Source organism: Mus musculus, chromosome 5, assembly GCF_000001635.26.
Source record: "Mus musculus strain C57BL/6J chromosome 5, GRCm38.p6 C57BL/6J".
NCBI classification, from domain to species: Eukaryota; Metazoa; Chordata; class Mammalia; order Rodentia; family Muridae; genus Mus; species Mus musculus.
In genome coordinates, this window is record NC_000071.6 from 151,034,084 (window position 1) to 151,053,465 (window position 19,382).

General features: G+C 45.5%; 1 protein-coding gene across 10 annotated transcripts in view; it reads right to left on the reverse strand.

Annotated features, from left to right (window-relative positions):
- Positions 1-3,431: 3,431 nt before the first annotated feature.
- The window catches only part of Stard13 (StAR-related lipid transfer (START) domain containing 13), a 390,686-nt gene continuing 374,735 nt past the window's right edge, over positions 3,432-19,382 (reverse strand). For 5 of the 10 annotated variants that reach the window (XM_006504923.4, XM_006504925.4, XM_006504918.4 and 2 more), the window contains 7 exons: positions 18,281-18,479; positions 13,509-13,719; positions 12,781-12,895; positions 11,714-11,935; positions 11,028-11,245; positions 8,036-8,212; positions 3,545-5,689 (listed from right to left, as the gene is read on the reverse strand). In XM_006504923.4, coding sequence (XP_006504986.1) covers positions 5,572-5,689; positions 8,036-8,212; positions 11,028-11,245; positions 11,714-11,935; positions 12,781-12,895; positions 13,509-13,719; positions 18,281-18,479 — 1,260 coding nt within the window. In that variant the 3' untranslated portion in view covers positions 3,545-5,571. Of the gene's footprint in view, positions 5,690-8,035; positions 8,213-11,027; positions 11,246-11,713; positions 11,936-12,780; positions 12,896-13,508; positions 13,720-18,280; positions 18,480-19,382 lie in introns of those variants that run through there. The other 5 variants (NR_153382.1, NM_001359985.1, NM_146258.2 and 2 more) reach the window with 2 other exon arrangements.

A 19,382-nucleotide genomic window follows, 5' to 3' on the forward strand; every position in this document is an offset into this window, starting at 1 on the left:
TTTTTGAGACAGGGTTTCTCTGTATAGCCCCGGCTGTCCTGGAACTCACTTTGTAGACCAGGCTGGCCTCGAACTCAGAAATTCGCTTGCCTCTGTCTCCTGAGTGCTGGGATTAAAGGTGTGTGCCACCACCGCCCAGCCTTTTATACATTTTTTAAGAGCAGTTTTCTGTTACTGTTTAGGGCTGGCAGTTTATCATTCGTTAACCTTTAACGACATTAAGGGGGCAAACTTAAGGACTGGAGACATTGTGTGGGCCTTTCAAAACAATCAGAGGACTATCTCTTAGCCCACCTTGCAGTGACGCAAATTCTGGGAAAAGAACACATTTACTTAACTTTTTACAACCGTGGTCATTTTGAACTACCACAAACCTTACATTTCCACTCCCCTTCAGTGTTGAGTGGTGGGTATAATGCAGACGAACCCATGTTTTCTGCAGCCAAGCTGGCTTTAATGCTATGGTTCTGGTAAAGCAGCAGAGGCCGAACAGGGGGAAAATACCTCCCTCCAGTAATCAGAATGGTCAGGTCGGGGCCTGACATTCTAGTTGGGCAAAGTCAGTCACCTGGCTAAGGGACCCTGCAAGGAAGCAGGGCCACCTCTAGCCATGCTAAACAGACAGGATGAGTCACTATTGCTTAAGGAGATACTGTATTTTCTTTAAACCAAGAATTCCTGGCTCCTAGCACAGTTCCTCCAACGTCACCACGGTGTCTTTCAGAAAACTGAACTTGCTCCTCTTCTAGCTCTCCAGGAGCTGGCCAGAGCCTCATTGTGCTTTCTCTGGTACCCTTCCCCCCAACCCCTTTTCTCTAAAGCTTCCCACCCCACCATGTGGCTGCTTGTCTGCCATGTGGCTGACCTCCAAGCTGGCTTTAGAAAGCCATGATGTTTTCTCTCTTTTTTTTTCCCCCCTCTCTACTTTCTTACCTTCTACCTCTGGGGCAGAGCTGCTGCCTCCTTGTTTTTTGTTGTTTTTGTTTTTTGTTTTAACTAATAAAAGTGTCCTCAAGCGACCTTTTGAATTCATTCTTAAATTCTTTTATGATGAAGACTAAGAATCTGAGAGGGGACCCCGGTTTCTTTACTGCCTGTGATGACTCTGCTGAGACTCCCCCTCCCATCCCACCTGCATTTTCAACAGCAGTACAGGAAAGGCAAGTGTCAGTTGTACACATGGAGGGTGTGAGCTAGAGTCCCCGAAGTGGCCTCGTGGCTGGGATATCTGATGGAAGCTTCCCGTGACGTCTGGCTTTGCAACACCACCATGATTCAATGGCAGGGTTTATTTTTGGCTCTGCAGCAGCACACACGTGTGTGTGTGTGTGTGTGTGTGTGTGTGTGTGTGTGTGTGTGTGTGTGTGTGTGGTCTATTTTTATCCTTTTGTGTTATAGCCCTGAGAATTCATAGTTGATGGTGGTTTGGTTTGTTTTTTTTTTTTTTTTTTTTTTGTGACCAATATCAAAAGATGAATAGTTTCATGCCTCAGGGTTTCATGTTTACAACAAAGTTAGAACTTACTCGAGATCTGTGCTTCCCAAGAAACATTCGCACCCTGTGCAGCAACCATGCAGTGTGCATTATCATTTCCCAGTATGGAGATGGAAACAGGCTGTTGAACAATTCCTTTGCTGAGGCCAGTAGAACCTGTATGAAACCGTGTGTATGGAGGGCTGGCAGCAGAATTGGGATTTTTTTTTTTTTAAATGGGCTCTATGTCATTATATCGCTATTAGCAGAGAGGCTGAAGAAATAGCACAGTGGTTAGTGGTTAGGAGTGCTTAATGCTCTTGCAGAGGACCTGGGCTCAGTTTCCATCACCCATATCAGGTGGCTCACAGCTGTCTGTAACTCCAGTTCCTGGGGAGTCCAACGCTCACAGACCCTCACAGGAATCTGCACGTAAACTCACACAGGCACATACACTGATTTAAAAATACAAACAAACCTGTTAGATGAGGCTGAAGTGCCTTAGCTACGGGTACATTTTTTTTTCTCCAGTTGAAGGAGGGGGACACCAACCCACCCACAAAAAATTTGACCAAAAATTTTGTCCTACTTACAAGATGTAAAGATGAAGATGAAGCAGAGATTGAGGGAATGGCCAGTCAATGACTGGCCCAACTTGAGACCCTTCTATGGGAGAGAGCCAACCCCTGACACTATTAGTGATAGTCTGCTATGCTTGCAGACAGGACCTAGCATCACTGTCTCCTGAGAGGCTTCATCCAGCAGCTGATGGAAACAGATGCAGAGACCCACAACCAAACATTAGGTGGAGCTTGGGGAGTAGAAGAGTCGGGGGGAAAGAATTGAGGGAGCCAGAGCGGTCAACGACAACAGAGGAAGACCTATAGAGTCAACTAACCTGGGCCTTGGCAGCTCCCAGAGACCCAGCCACCAACCAAAGAGCATGGTGGGCTGGACCTAGGTCCCCTACACATTTGTAGCAAATGTGAGGCTTGGTTTTCCTGTGGGTCCCCTAACAATTGGAATGGGGTGGGCTGTCTCTGACTCTACTGCCTGCCTTTGTATCCCTTTCCTCTAGCTGGACTGCCTGGTTGGGCATCAGTGGGAAAGGATATGCTTAGTCCTGCTGGGACTTGATGTCCCAGGGCAGGCTGGTGCCCATGGGGGCTTACCCTTCTCTGAGCAGAAAGGAAAAGGGTGGTGGGGGGAGGGAGGTTTGTGAAGGTGGGCATGGGAGGAGAGGGGGGCTGCGATCAGGATGTAAAGCAAATAAATACATTAATAAATAATTAATAAAAAAATACAAAGAAGGAACGTGTACAAAGGCACAAGGCTCATGGTCTTCCAGCAGAGCAAAAGCATTTTTATCAACTCCCCACTAAATAATTAGTAAGTTTACTATTTAAGATAAAACAAATTTGTTTTTAGAACACCTAGATTAAAGAACAATAGAATATATGTTTGGAATACCTCTATTACCTTTATGCCTTAGACCCGAGATACCTTAGTATCCAAAGATTTACTTATATTATCATTTAAAATTTCAATTATATTTTATCATACCATATGTTTTGATCATATTCTTTCTCCTCTCCCAACTCTTCCCAGATCCTGTTCTTTTTTTCATGTTTGTTTGTGTGTCTGCATTCATGGATCTTTGGAGGTCAGAAGGCAGCATTGGGTCACGAGGCACCGCATGTACAGACAGTTGTGAGCCACCATCTGGGTGCTGGGAACCAAACCCAGGTCCTCTGGGAGAGTGGCAAGTGCCCTTAAGCACTGAACCACCTTCCCAGCCCTGACACCGGACATCTAACCAGTCATGAATGTCTGTGGACACCTATGTGATTGGAGCCAAAGGGGTTAACCTTATGGAAATATGTCTTCTGGAGACATCTTCCTCATGAAGCAAGCTTTGTACTTACAGAATGAATCATGAAAATGCACATGTATTTTTTATAGAAAATAGGAAATATTTAATGTATATAAATTTATCTGCCTTGGCAATTATTTATTTACAACTGATGACTGATACCAACAATTGAGGTAAAAATATACATGAGGTATAAATATAATATTTAAATGCAATTTTTTTATTTCCATCAGCAAGATAACAATGAATAAAATACTGTGGTATTTGACAAACAAGCTCAATGCATCATCTCCCCCTCCCCTCCCCTTTATTTTAAAGACGCGCCCTGTGGTTAGCAGAAGTGATATGATTAGTATGTGCATACAATCAGAAAGCCAGCTAAGTTGGAAGAGAAAGGTGCTGGGGAATATAACTGTATCAGATATTTTATTGAGTTTTAGTATTTCCTAGGTCCTTGTTTCTCAAAGTGTGTCCTTGAGGCACCCTGCATCCCTCAGGCTCATTAGAAATCCAGAACGCCAGGCCCACCCACATGGCCTGGATGGGAGCCTGTTAACAAAGGCTTTAGTTGATTCCCAGTGTATGCCAAACAAGTGTGCCCCGAGACAAACAACCCAGCCATCCCCGGGCGCCCGATCTGTTTTCCTGTGCACAGTGACCCGGCTCTGGCACAGAGACAGATGGTGTGGAACCACACTAAGCTCCACTGATGGTCCTGACAAGACATACAAAGCCATCCAGCATGGTAGGCATGAGGTAATGGCAGAAGTGAACTTGTCCACTCCACAGAACGCTGCCCAGGAGGCACCATGTGGTCTGACTGCCCCTCTCCCAGGTAGACACGAGAATGAAAAACTCTTACCCTGGTTTTCCCTGTGCTATACCAAATATACAGAAAACATCTTTATTCCTCCCAATAAAACAATTGCACACCACAGATAAAAGATAAAAGTATATAACACAACAACAACAAAAACCAGGGAAATATAGGTTTGGTTTTTTCCTCGTCTTCCGACACCAGTTGCTGAATCAGGATATCAATCTCTGTTTAGACAACCTAAGACAATCTTTCCTGGAGGCCAGACATACTAAGTTATCTCTCTACAGATGTTGTATCACAATAAAAAAAAAAATAACAACTCCATCCTCACTTGGTTAAGGGAAGCCAGTTTGCTCAGTCTATACAATAATAAATAAGGTTGGGGTCGAACGCCCAGGTGCTGGTGCTGGGTAATGAAGAAACATGGGATTGGTAACAAAAACTAATGATACAGTTTGGTCTTTTGTTTAAAATCCTGTCTTTTAGATTGCAAGATTTTTAATGGCTTAGATTTTACAAGCATCATCTATAGCATGTGTGGAATTCCCTGAAGCTGTGATGACTCCTGGACACTCGATGGACTGTCATCTCACTCTGGTGTCCAGAGTCAAGGTCAGTGCAAGAACATGTTAAAAAAACTGTGGCCACATAGGCCACTGGTCAAATAGATGGTTAAAAAGCACTATGAGAACTGAATCTCAAGAGGGCCCAGAGGCAATGCAAGGTCTAGCCTTGGATTTGGCAATAACCTCTCACCTGCTGCTTTGCGTTAAAGAGAAGCAAATATTATATCCCTCAATTTATGTCAACATCCTGCTCCAGTCTTTAAACATCAGAAATAAGAGGCCAACCTGTGGAAGAAGCTCTCAACTCTATTTTTCTTTGGTTAGCTAATCTTTGGGTAAGCCTGGGCAGGCTGACAGACTACACATTTCACACTTTGGTGTTTGTCAGCAGGCTCTGCTCAGCTGGCGGGACAGGTCGGGATGGGACACGGGGTCTACAGCAACCTGGGAAGTGCCATGTGAGGAGACTCACAGAGTCAGACACTGAATTATATATAAAACTGGTATTTTACATATATACAGTAAAGGGAGATATACATACATGTACAAATGCTACAGTACATTTATTTACAGCTAAGACACGCTTCTTAGAAGCCTTTAAATAGCAAGTTAGGCAACGCGGAAGAAATAACCCATTTAATTTTAAGCAGTATAGATAAAAGTTCCGAGACATTATATTAGTAGGGATTAGCCATCTCTAGGCAGGCTAGGAACGGGCTCCACGGTCTCCGCGATCTCCGGATCCCACTGCGACATTCCTGCACATGCGTGCACTTGCCACGCTGTGAGTGTTCTTTCCCTTCTTCTTCCCTGAGTTTGATGTCATGCTGGGGAAAGCTTAGATTTTTGTTTCTGGACCCTCAGCAACGAGAGGCTGGAAAGAGTTCCTAATTCTGGTAACTTCTGCCGCACAGAGGTGTCCAAAGCCTTTGCTGTACCATTCTGGGGAGTGGCCCCTGCCAGAGAGAGAAGAAAGGAAATGGGAGCCCGGTTAGGGGGCAGGGTCATCCATGGGCTAGGGTCATCAGTACCCTGGGAACAGCTTGCAGCTGCCGCTTCAGGCATCTGTGGACCTCAGTCTGTCACCCAGTCATTTGTCACCAAGCACTTTGTTCTTAAAGGTCATCAGGTGCTTCAAAATGATACCAACTTCTCAGAGTGAACCAGAAGACTCACATTGAATTGGGAGGTCGTGGCACACGACTCTAATCCCAGCACTGGGGAGGCAGAGGCAGGTGGATCTCTGTGAGTATGAGGCTAGCCTGGTCTACATAGTGAGTTCCAGGTCAACCAGGGCTACACAGAGAAACCCTGTCCTCAAAAAACAAACAACCCAGTCTTCCCACAAAAGCAATAACAAAACCCTAATAAATTTATATCTACCTATGCAAAGGACTCAGTTTTAGCATCATTGGATACCTTAAAGTGTTCAATTCAATTTAAATTAGGAACAGAGGAGGAAGCAGGCATAAAAGAAACACAGAGAGCCTGAAGAGTCTGAAGAGAAGGCTCGGCCAATAAAGAGTTTGATCCAGAGTAGCAGTTCTCATGAGAAATGCCAGAGGTGGCAGAAACAGGATGTTTCTTGGGGCTCAGTGGCCAACCAGTGTAGCCAATCAGTTAGCATCAGGCTCAGTGACAAACTCCTCCCCCCACCTCCCTCCAGGTGCTTATATAGAGCAACTGAGAAAGACACCTAGCATTGACCCCTGGCTTCTACATGGGCACATATATGCATATACTACATACACATGAATAAAATAAGAAAACATAAGAGAGTAGAGTCATTTACTGAGCCTCAATGTGCCTGTGTGTTCTGCATGTGTGCTCAAAATAGAACACAGCGCCACTATCTGGTGAGGTAATGACTCCACTCCTGGGAACATACCCAGTCAAAATGAAGTGAGCATATAATTCATGCTCACTGCAGAACTATTCCAAAGAGTTGAGCTGTGAATTACCCTAAGTGTGCAGCACTAAGTGGGTAGATAAAGCAAATGTGGTTATATATATATAATCAATCAGTGGTTCTCAACCCCTTTGGTAAAACCTCTATCTCTAAAAATATTTGCATTTTGATTCATAACAGTAGCAAAATTACAGTTATGAAGTAGCAACCAAAATAACTTTATGGTTGGTTACCACAACATTAGGAACTGTATTAAAGGTCACAGCACTAGGAAGCTTGAGAACCACTGGTATCTGTCTGTCTGTCTATCTATCCAACCATCTACCTATCACCTAACTGGTAGTTCTTAGTTTTAGGAAGGGAGACACTATGTTGCTACTTTCCACATAATAAGCCAAGCACGCAATGCTAAGTACTGCATGCTCTCATTCCTACGTGGATTCTAAAAACGTGGAACTCAATGAATCAGAGGGCAGGACAGTGCTGACCTGAGACCATGCAGAGTTGGGGCTATGGAGATAAGTGTTGATCAAATGAGGCAATGTTTCAGCTTGGCTGCCGTTCTAAGCAGTACAGTTCTAAGCTGTACTTTTCTTATCAGGAATTTAAAGATTTGTGTGCCACTGTTAAATTGATTAGTTGTGTGCCTCTCTCGTCGATTCTGAGATATATTAACAGGCGGCTTTAACTAATAGCTACTTTCCTATGCCAGAGAAGAACCAGAAGAGTTTTGGGAGCCTCTATTCTCTTTCTTTTTTCTTTTTTTTAAATTATTATAAGTACACTTTAGCTGTCTTTAGACACTCCAGAAGAGGTCGTCAGATCTCATTTCAGATGGTTGTGAGTCACCATGTGGTTGCTGGGATTTGAACTTAGGACCTTTGGAAGAGCAGTCAGTGCTCTTAACCACTGAGCCATCTTTCCAGCCCCTCTATTGACTTTCATTCTGACACTCTGTCCCCTGACTCTAAGGACCACTGCTCTATGCAATGCCATAAGGTTGACTTGCTAGCTCCAGGAGTGACCATGTGCTGTTTGAGTGACTGTAGGGAAGGAGAAAATCATGTTCTTGATCACTGTTGGATATTTTCAAAGCCTGATTTGGTGATTCTGTCACATGGACATACGTCGACAGACATCCTTCTGCATGTCACAAACACCACACGCTTACTTGTTAGCGAAAAGAAATGAGTAAGTTAGGAAAACAAAGAAAAGCAAATTCCAGGGTGGGGAGGTGGGAGATGAGGGCCTGTGGTCCTCTGGAGAAGCTGTCTCTTGGTGGAGAAGAAACAGGCCAGAGGAGGAAGAAACCAGAGTGACAAGCAGGACTCAAGTGTACACACCATAACATCTGAGGCTCCCTGGTCAACCAACACCCAGTGTGGCCACTTACTTCAGGTCTATTCTGCAGATGTGGGTCAGCCTGGACTTGCCAGAACCGCAGGGTTCTATCAGGTACTGAGAGTCCATCACCACCGCCCTCACGCCACCCATGAGCTGGGCTTCTTCGTACTCCACAGACAGGGACACCAGGGTGCACATTCCTTTGGGCAGGTCAGTCTTCCAGGTCCTGGAACCAAACAAGCCATGCATGATGAGGGTGATGTAAAGAGACAGGAGACCCTGAACACACAACTGAGCCCACACTTGCGTCTTCCTGCACCAAACCTAAGCTCTAACTCCAAGGTTAGGTAGTTGGATTAAGCTAATGGTTTCCCAGAGCTTGTGCCAAGTTTACACTGTGAGGTCCAAAGGATAGATCCCAGCTTTCTACTCAGAGGGTAGAAGCTCTCATACCTGAGTGTAGAACCCCAAATTGAGACCACACCTTGGTCTGCTAAAGAAGCCCCTGTCCGTCATCAGTGAGGCTACCATTTTGAATCAGCAATATTCATTCCATTGTTTTATCTGTGTATTGAGCACACCCATGTGCTGGGCCCGAGAGGTCACGGGGGACCATGAAGATGCATCCAGCCCAAGAGGAAAGACAAGCAAGTCTTAAGAGGATCCTGAAAGTAGTGTGGGTCTGGGTAGAGCTGGGACCAGGGCAGAGGAGGAATACAGGGAGGGCTTCCTGGAGGAAGTGGCGAATGTTTTAACAAACACAAGATCTGCTAATGCCTCATTTAAAAGAAACTGGACCTCTATCGACTTAATAGCTTTGTTCAGATAGCTGAGTCATTCTTGAGTGGAGCCCATTTGAGTCCAGATGGAGAGGCAGGAAGGTTGCTATAGCCTAGTAGTGAAAAGAGCTGTCTAACTGGTACTCTATCCATGGATGGCACGGGCCCCACAATGAATGTGGTCAGATGCTGTCCTTAGACTAACCGGCTCTTGGGTTACCTGGTTAATGAGTTATTGGAGGTGTGGCTTTTCTGTGGTAGGGTTGCTCTGTTCTGCAATGCCCTTCGCTGTGCTATGACCTGGTGTTCTCAGCCTGCTCAGCCTCCAGACTCAAGAGCCAAATACATATCTACTCTCCACATGAATCACCATTTCAGATTAGTTTGTTATAAGCTTCAGAAAACAAGTGAAGATGCTTGATGCAAATCTGAGTTTGGGAGGTCTGAGGCAAAGACCGCGTCGTCTTCTCCCTGTAAGTTCTTTCTCTAGGGGATTTCTGTTGGCAAGAACCAGGTTTGCTGCTGAGTTCTCCCACAGAACTTCACAGTCCACCTCCCTTCTGCTTTAAGCCTTGGGCTGTATCAAAATTCTACCCTTCCCAGCTCCTCAAATTATTTACTTACTCCCTCTGAGATAAAGTCAGCCTGTATCTTCTTATTATTTACTGTCTACACTGAGGAATATATAAAATGACTCTGAGGGGGATGGCTTAGTAGGTAAAGGGCGTAAGCACAGGGAACTGAGTTCAATTCCTGGCACTGATATAAAAAAAAAGGCACGATGATGGTGCATACTTGTAATCTCAACACTGGAGAGGTGAAGGCGGGATGTTCCCCGGAGATTTCTAGCCAGTCACCTTAGCCTACCTGGGTCTCAGAGAGAGACCCTGTCTCAAATATAATGACATAGGTGGCTCTTAAAGAACAACAACCAAGACTGACCTCTGCATACGTGTGCAGGCATGCATACACACTCTTCTTAGTCTTCTTCTTCTTCTTCCTCCTCCTCCTCCTCCTTCCCCCCCCCCTTCTCTCCCCCTCTCTCCCCTCTCTCTCAGAAATCTAAACTGGAGAGGAGACCAAGATGGGCCTGTTGTGTCCACCCACAGCCTCCTCAGAGTCAGAAGCTATGAGTAGCTTGGGTAAATAGCTAGCTAGTAGGATGGTTGTGGAGACGGAATGAAGAGAATTCCCTGCAGGGAGGGGCTCCCCTGTCTCCACAGCTTCCACCCTGGACAACAACTTTCTTTTTCTACTTGTTGAGTTAGGCAATTAAATTTTAATGCCACAAGATGAGCAATGTCCTAATAACTGGCCATAGGCGACCCCCCAGTTAACGGCTTATATTCTCTACCAGGACAAGGTTTCTGGGATACACACGGATATTTAGGAGAAACAGATACTTAAAACTTAAGGTCCCAAGGATCCAAACCAAAGGCATCAAGGACTCATGAAGTCACCTCTGGTTTGCCCTCAAAACTCACTTCATAAGGCGACTATTTCAAATACACATCTGGGGATTTCCCAGGCAAATCCTCTTACACAGCTGATCTGGGAAGAGACTGTTTACTTGTGTTTTTAATAAAAGGGATATATTGTTCTAATTACAATTTGTTCATGTTCTGAACTCTACCCAACCCCTGCTCTTGCTGGTGAAATAGTGAATTTCTGCTGTGCAAACTTTTTGTGATTGGCTGAGCACCCCCCTCCAAGGTCAGAAGGTAGGGGGCCTGTGACTAACCCTGAAACCCACCAGAAACAGCATTTCAATGGCAGACACAGGGCTCAGGAGGTTTGGCCGCGACTGAATTCTAATGAAATGTCCAGTGTCTTCATACACTTGTCCTCTCAGGGCTGAGCTGGGGTTCCTGTGCATGGCAATTACTTGTGAACTAGTGAGGTCACATGCCCTCCCATCTCCAAGGTCTAGATGAGAACCTGCTTTCGTCTCCAGGGTGAAAGACAAAAACCAGTCGGTCTTTTGCATATTTTGGTTGACAAACGGGACAGACAGCCACTATTCTGGTGCCTCTGCTCTGAGGAAATGAGTGATATTCAAAACCTAATCAACTGTGCACCTTGAGGAGAGAGGCCATCAGAGAGCTATAAATTGGGTGAAGGTGCCAGAGGTCAGGCATAAATAAGGCAACATCAGAGAGGATTGGGCATAAAGCCCCACGGCAGGCTGGGAGAAGTGTTTGCATTGGCAACTCCCATCATGCCTTTGGAGCAGGACTTCATACACCCCAGGGTCCGGCTTACCTGAGCACCAGGAAGTCTCTGGAGGGATGTGGAACCATGCTGTTTAGCACGTACTGGTAGATTTCCGTTTGTTTGTCCAATCTTTCCACCACCTTCCACTGCACAAAGTCCTCATCCCACAGGTGACGTTCTCTCAGCACACGGTTCAGCACCACGGAGGGTGGTGCCTCCACCTCCACAGATGCTTTCCACAGCTTCAGCGGGTGCCCATCGCCCACCTTGGCAAAGACACGGGCAGGAGCTGAAGAGGCTACGGGGGCTACCCAGACCTACCTCCTATGCTGGGCATTCCAAACCATCACTATCTGTATAAAGTGAATGGGTGATGCTGTACCCATAGTCAAAAACGCAAATACTTGAGTCCTCAAGCTGATAAGAAAAAAAAAAAAAAAAGAATCGAAACACAAGCACGCTCCTCGAGTGGTGTGAGGCAGACATGCTCTAACCCACGTGACTTTTACGTGGCTCTTCTCTGCCAGGCACTCTTAGAGTGTTCATTTCACAAGTGAAAAATGCTGGGTACTGATTTTCCCGGCATCTCACAGGAGCACAGACCTGACGGGGATCCAGAAGCCCCCTGAACTCTGGTGGGACTGCTGTTGGTGGCTTTCCAACAGGGCTTTTGAATGGCATCTGGTGTCGTGTCCCACAGTTCAGCACACTTTCTGCAGCAGAGGGAACCTTACCTTTTTGAAAGCAAGGTCTGTGTTGTCAGGGCTGGAACATGTGACCCATCCCTTGAATTTCTCCTTAGCCTCTTTCTGGAGGCCTTGGACTAGATGCTCCAAGTACGTGTGAAAAGTTGCCCCGCTCTCCGCCAGCTGTGCTCCCAAGTCTTCCAGGCTGGGCACATGGATTTCAGCCTCTAAGTAGGAGTCCCGAGACTGGGCCACCATCTCGTGTGGAACCTGGGCCAGTGGATGCATGAAAGAGCAAAGCGGTGAGCTGAGAAATGCTGAGAGTAACCGAGGGATCAAAGTTGCCTCAGCCACCGTCAAGACCCGAGGCCAGGAGGGACCTTCCTAAAGCTAAGCCAGGCAACACAAGGGTGACTCTGAGCCCATGTTTATCCAAAACACTGGGATGTGTTCCTGGTCACGTGTTCCGTTTCTTTTTATAATATCTGGCAAGAGTGGGTTCAGACAACTTCACTCATTCGTACATATTGACACATTGAAGGAAAACTCAGCTATGACTCAGAAGTGGCTTCACAGTTTTCAGTACAGTTTCTCCATTGACGATTGCCAATGTTGCCACAGAGAGTGTGCCAGGCGTCTTATTCACTTGCCTCATCAATGCAAGTGTGGCTGTATTGATCGGCTGTCATTGATTCTAGGGACAAGGATTGCTTAGTCACACACACACACACACACACACACACACACACACACACAGAGAGAGAGAGAGAGAGGGAGGGAGAGAGAGGGAGAGACAGAGACACAGAGAGAGACAGAGACAGACAGACAGACAGACACAGAGACAAAGGAAGACCCTAATCAAGTTTGACATAAAAATAAAATGTATCGCAATTGACCAACTGGCCTTAAATCTGATGATTTCTGCACAAAAAAAAAATCTTTCATAATTGTAAGCCCCAAGACCATGTGACTGTCAAAGCCTTCCTGTACAGCTAGCACTTTATAACTCCTGGGAGTGGAGACCGGAGGTATGGTACACACTGTCATCATAAAGCGAAGAGCAAAGAGACAAGCATCCTCTGCTTCCCAGCCTGCCCCTGGTTCCAAGACCTCACCTCAAAGAGTCGGTTGCATTCCGTGATCATGTGGGCCAGCCCCTGAGCCGCAGCTAGATTTTCATTGAGGTCCTTCTGATCTGGCTTCCCAGTGGCGTATTTCTTCTGGATGACTCTGTAATTGAATATGAATGTGCTGAGCAGATCACCAGCCAGAGAGTGTGTTGGGATACCCAGATCGTCCCATCTGTTTGCCATTTATCCCCAGATGCTGCCCAGACCCCAGGCTTTCTCGGTTCCAAATAAAACCAATGACCACACATCTTTTAGATGCTCCAAGGCAGGTTGGCAGGCTGACAGCTCACAACCGAAAGCCATGGAAAAGAACAAAGACAGGAAGAGCTGTAGGTGGAAAGTTATTAGGTTTTTCTCCAGTTTGAAACCACCCAACTGCAGGCTCACGTGCTCTGTTGTTTAAATATAGCCTTTAAAGACCAACGATCGTAAAATACCTTTTCAAGTATTTTACTCCTTCTTCCCACTCAAATAAAATAGAACAAAACTTCTTGGGCTTACTGGATCTCAACTGATCTACTTTAGGATGACATTAGTAGTGCTATGAGCCCAGCCCAGGGATGAGGGTTCCTCACTCTGCTCCCACAATAAGTCCTGATAATCTTCTATCTGAATTCTAGCACGAGGACACTTCCATTTAATTTTACTTGTTAGGAAAATGGATCTTGGGGAGACCTGGTTTGGGAACGATGCCCAGGACAAGGAACACTCACTTTGGGGAGCTTTCTTTCTTCAGTAAGTTTAGGTGAAAGAGGGAGGGGGCCAGGCACACGGCCAGATTCATGGGCGTCATCTGATTCTCGTCCACCAAGTTTACTACGTCATGCAGGAAGCACAGGAGAGTCTGCAGGGCCTCCCGGTTCTCGTCGGCCAGCAGCAGGATGGCTGCCTGCACGGCCTGCAGCCGCTGCTCTTTGGGGACATCTGAAGAGAAGTGGGCACCAGGTTGTTAGGGGGAAGAGTCAGTGAGGAAGGATGCATGCTCTCCTCTTCCAGACCGAAGACACTCAGAACCATCAACAGAGTTGGAACTTGAACCTCATCAAACTCCAGAACCCATCTGAGTGTCCTGGAGGTACTTAGAGCAAAGTGGCTGCTCTGGCTCCTCACACTCTGAGTGTCACCTGGCTCTTCTATGTTAAGACTGTCCATTTTGGTGGGAGTTGGCCATCTATCGGGGCTCTGTCAGCCTGACCTCTCTCTTGCTCACCCTCTTTGACCGTCAGGCAGCTTGGGTAGCACCTTAGGGATGGCCATGGCCGGGTGGGACACAGCTGTGAAAGCCACTGGGTAAAAAGACAAAGACCTGGCCTTTTCCCACAATAGTAGAGCCCCAGGCCATGTTGCTTTCCTGGTACAATGAGCAGTGGTGAGCTGTTTGTCCTTGGCCACCCCTAGGGAGCTAGTGCCTCAGTGGTGAGCCTGGTAGATCCTTCCTATCCCTACAAGTCAGGAGGGCTCAGTTGGGAGAATGTGCTGTTTTGACTCTGAGTGGTCACTCAGTGTCACCTGCTTGATAATCTTAGGGTCAGGAGCTTTGAGTTGTGCTTGTGAAAAAGGAACCTGGTCCCTTATAGCGGTGGGGAGTGAATGGGGTCTCAACCTCCCTGAGAGTGACTCTGTTGGGGGTGATGGGCATTGATTATATAGGCTCTAGGCAAATAGCTCGTGAGGTAGAAAATGGAAAAAAAAATCGCAACGAATTAGGACTGAGGGACAGCATTGTGCTGTGCCCCTGGCTTTGTCTGTTTCATGATCATGTGGGTTTGATTCAAAGATGCAGATAGGGGCTCACTGTGATGAATATGGCTGTCTTCCTTCAAAAGCCACACCTGGGAGCACTGTGTGTATGTATGTAAGGCTGGTTGCACTCCTGAGTCTTGGGGCAGTGTGCTTATGATAATTCCTTGAACTGTCAACTGTGTTTTATAATGTGCACACTGTTTCTGAGTATATCACTGTGTCTTCAATGTATTAGAAAGAGACACTCGGACATTTATTACTGGTAGAGGTGTATGATAGAAAAGAATTGCCCTGGCTCTCAGTAGTGTAACCTTCTGCCTGCATCTGGGCTCTCCTCGCCCTTCTGAGTGCTTTGCAGAAGGCCAGAAAATCCAGATTTCTAGGTAGGCATAACTACTTATTGCCTGTCTATCACATACTGGCAAAGACTGGGTTTTCCAGAGAACATTTTTTTGTCTGGATGATAGTGAAGCTGCTTTTTTGTTTGTTTGTTTGTTTTGCTTATGCTGAAGCCAGTATAACCAATGATGTAAGTTCACCACCTACCCTTGAACTGCTTGTAAAAGCTGCTCTGTAGGGAAGACAATTCCTGTGTATATATATTATCTAACACAGCTTCAGGGTTTGCTCTGGCTGCTAATCTTGAAGTCGCTGGCCACGTGCATGTGCTATCTCTCTCTCTTCTCATCACGTGCTCCCTTGTCTTCTCTGGAGATAAATTTACTCTGGATTCTGTTTGCTTTGGGTGGCAGCTATGCTCACCTTTAAGCCATGCTTTCTGTTATACATGACACTGCTGTGGCTCCTGCGTCTCTCTTTGTTCCTGGGAGATACCCCCAGATTTGCCTTTGTGAATACCCGGTGTGTGGGTGGCGATGCTCACAGTCGGCATGCTTTCCCGACTGAACAGTGATCTCTCTGTGTCTGCATCACCTCCATCTCTCCTTTCCCTTCTGGTGTCCCTCACCCCTGATCGTGGGGCCACCAGGTTACAGGCTTGTCTCTGATCCCTCCCCATCTTCTATCTTGATCCTACAGGCTGGTAAGATTAAGATCTCCATGATCCACCCAGTCCTGTAATCTAGTCATCTGACAGCAGCAAAGGAAGTGACACAGCCACAACGGAGCTACTTTAGAAAAGGAGGAGGCAACCGGAACTCAGTATTAGCTCACTTAGACTCTGGAGCCTGCCCTGGAATCTCTTCTCAGGAACCCCAGGAGTCTGCTTGCTCTGCCAGATTCTAAGCTTGTCTTCTTGATTCCACTTATTCCCCTGGTCCAGATTCACAGACCTTAAATCAGTGCTGATGAATTTCACCCTTGTGACCGCTCAAGAGTCTCTCTTCTTCACTAACAAATTCATGTTCCTTTTGGACAGGGGCTGCTTGGGGAAACGGCCCCTCCCACTGCTCCAGAGATGAACCATCTCAGCTTATACTAACAGCTCTGTCCCTATCTTATCCTCTCCTGTCCTCTGTTCCTCTTTCCATTGCCTACTCAAGAGGCAGTGTAAACCAGTTTTGGCGGGTGAGACCAGGGAGTTGTTGAGGGGCCCATGTTCTCCATAAGAAGAGATGCATGCCCCAGGAGACACCTGAGCTCTCTCTTCTAGCTTCTGAGTGTGACCTTATGAAGATATGATAATTGTGTAGGTAGCAGCAATGTGCACCTCATCACAATCTGACTTCAAGATCGTCAAAGACACCAGAGGCTGGTGTCCTAGCAACTCTGAGCTGTAGATTTACCCAACACTGGAATGGTTTAATTTCAATTCTTTTCTGTCATGTGTAGTAATAAAATATTATCATTAAATAACTACATTTGTGTGTATGGAGGTTGGTTCTGCTTCGGGCATTAAGTCTTTCAATACCCAATGATTTATTGATTGATTTATTTACTTTTGGTTTTTTGAGATAGGGTTTCTCTGTGTAGCCCTGGCTGTCCTGGAACTCACTTTGTAGACCAGGCTCGCCTCGAACTCAGAAATTCGCCTGCCTCTGCCTCCCGAGTGCTGGGATTAAAGGCATGCACCACCACGCCTGGCTACCAATGAATTATTTATAATTACTTAATAGTTATCTAACTATTAATGCCACTTTTGTGTTACCACAGCCTCCTAGTTTATCTGTGTTCTCTGGTGCAGTGTTACACACTTAGCGTTCATATCCAGCTGTCTTTTCCTCCCACCAAGTTCCCCTTGCTCATCCCAGCCTTCTTAGATCTGTCCTCGTAACCCTTGTTACGTTCCTGTATCCTAGTCATTTATGGTCCTGTCTCATCCACCCCTAGTCTAAGATCCCTAAGAACAGACAGTGGGTGTCACATAGTCTAAGCTTGCAGCACCTAGCACAGCCCCGCTCTGTTAAGGTTTGTGCAGATAAAATGAAGTCCTGCTTTGATCTGGCTTCTTGGTTGTATGTTTAGGCAAGAGCCAAAAAGGTATTTGTGTCTTGGAAATAACTTGGCTTTAGCCATATATAGTGTCAGCTTAAATGTAAGCATTCATATCCACTGGAAAACAGAGCTTCTCTCTCTCAGCAGCACCACTGAAGACATTCTTTGGGGCTCTAGGATCCACTATCATTAATTCAGCTTAGTCTATTCACTCTGACAAAATCATATTCATTTAGTGTGTCAGCCCTTTATTCTGTTTTCACAGGTAGCACTTAAAGCACTCTCTGAATTTGTACTATTATACACTTCTTAAACACATTTGGTACAGAGTCTCTACAGTAGGGGTCTTCAGACTGGATCAATTCCATCTCATGGCCCCGTTGAGCCATATTTTGATGCAAAAATCAAAGTCTGTGGACTGGAGTAATTCCCCCCTAAGAACTGATACTTGGGCCATGAAGCTGATTGCCAATTTGTAATGACATCATTATCCCTTAGAAAAAAGACCTGCATGCTCATTCCTAACGTCTGCCTTTATAACTACATTTAGCAGAATGGGCTTTTAAATCAATTGCTCTTCTCATTACTACTTTAGCTATAGTGGCTTTCTGAAGAACTACTGATTTAACATCACTTAAAATCTTCCAGATGAAAATATGAGTTAGTCGAATGAAGGTGTGACCTTGATTTGATTTGCTTCATTTCGCTGGTTGAAATGTTGTATCTGCTTTCCTGCTCACTTTCAGCCTTATATTACATTTGAATCTGAATCTTCTATCAAATTTTGTATCAAATTGAATGTTTATCTTTCAAAAGAGTAAGGCAGGTTTAACACACACTCACACACTAAATTCTATTGGATCCTTTTATGCTTTAAATATATTAGAATAATTAGTGCACTGGAAATTAGCTTGAGATTATAAAAAAAGTAGGCATATATTAATATTGAGAAGGTATTTTCAGACACATAAAAAGAATGACACAGAGATGTCCATAGCAAACTGAGCAATGGATATTTCTGAAGAGGTAGATCTGTCACTTTTATACACTTCTTCACAGATTCATGGATTACTTGTATAATTAAAATTCCATCTTTTGCAGGGCTGGGGATGTGGCTCAGCAGCTAAATGTGTTGACTGTTTTCACAGAGGAGCATAGTTCAGTTCCCAGCTCCCCACATGGTGGCTCACAAACATGGGTAACTCTAGTTCCAATGCATCTGACATCCTCTTCTGGCTTCTCTGGGTACTGCATGCATGTGGTGCATATACACTCATGCAGACATAGTAAATGAATCTTTGAAATACTATCCTTTTGACAGCTGTTACACTGTTTTATTGGTACTTACACTGATAGATGTGGAGGAAGGTCTCGCTGAGCTTGTTGGTGAACAGGGGCTCAGGGAGGTCCCGGAAGAACTGCTTCACCATATCTGCCACGTCGTATGCAGACTGGTCTTCATAGCTCACATTGTCAGGGAAGTTCTCATTCATCTGACGGAGGGCATGGATTCGAGACTTCACTCCTGACTTGCGGAAAAGACCCACCTGCAATGAGCCACAGGGAAACGTCATAAGCTGGGTCTCCTTTTTCCTCACAACTTCTTGGGGTAGGAATTTTGGCTGTGAAGAGGTAGCCTGGGGCCAGGACTTGGGGAGCTGGGAGTCTATCCTAGCTCAATAATTCTGAATTTCTAGGATAGCTACTTTAGGTAACAGTCAAGTATTGGTTCCCTTTCATATCAAAGAGAGATGTGGATGATATCCCACCCCACAGAACTACAGTGGAAACTCTTGTGATAGCAGATGGTGTAATTTTATTTATTTATTTTTCAACAAGTATCCATAGAAAGCATTCTTATTCTAGGAGTCATTAGTGAGCAGAGAAGGGAAAAACTTCCCTGTCTTTTAACATTTGAACTTTCATGGGAGAATTTTGATATAGGTTTCCCTCTACCCCACTATGGGAGATTTAATCAAAATAATGTGTTTAGAGACTGGAAGTATCCCTTTGGGGAATGGCTCCTAAAACAAAATCGTATAAGCCTGTATTCTGAGCGTCTCATTTGATTTCCTTTCTTTGGAATATGTGGCACCTGCAATGTGTGTTTCTCACATTCTGCCGGAACTTTACATGATCAGTTGGGGAGGAACATGACTCCCTCCTGGGTGGCCTTTTATAGATAGTACCGTATGTGGGAAAATTTAAAAGAAATGTCCTGTGAGGGAAGAGAAGCTTCTATTTTTTAAAAAGTATGAAGAAGAAGACGCTTGGTAGAAATTCCAGTTCCTCCAGGGTCAGCACTTGAGGAAACACAAGTATGTGCTCGAGGTTGGATTTGTGCTCTGCTCATCAGCTGTACTGGTTTAAACCAGCCGGTGGCGTAAGAATGTGAGGCTGATCTCTTACTGACAGTGAGGCATGGGAACACTGTGCCCATTTCAGTGTAG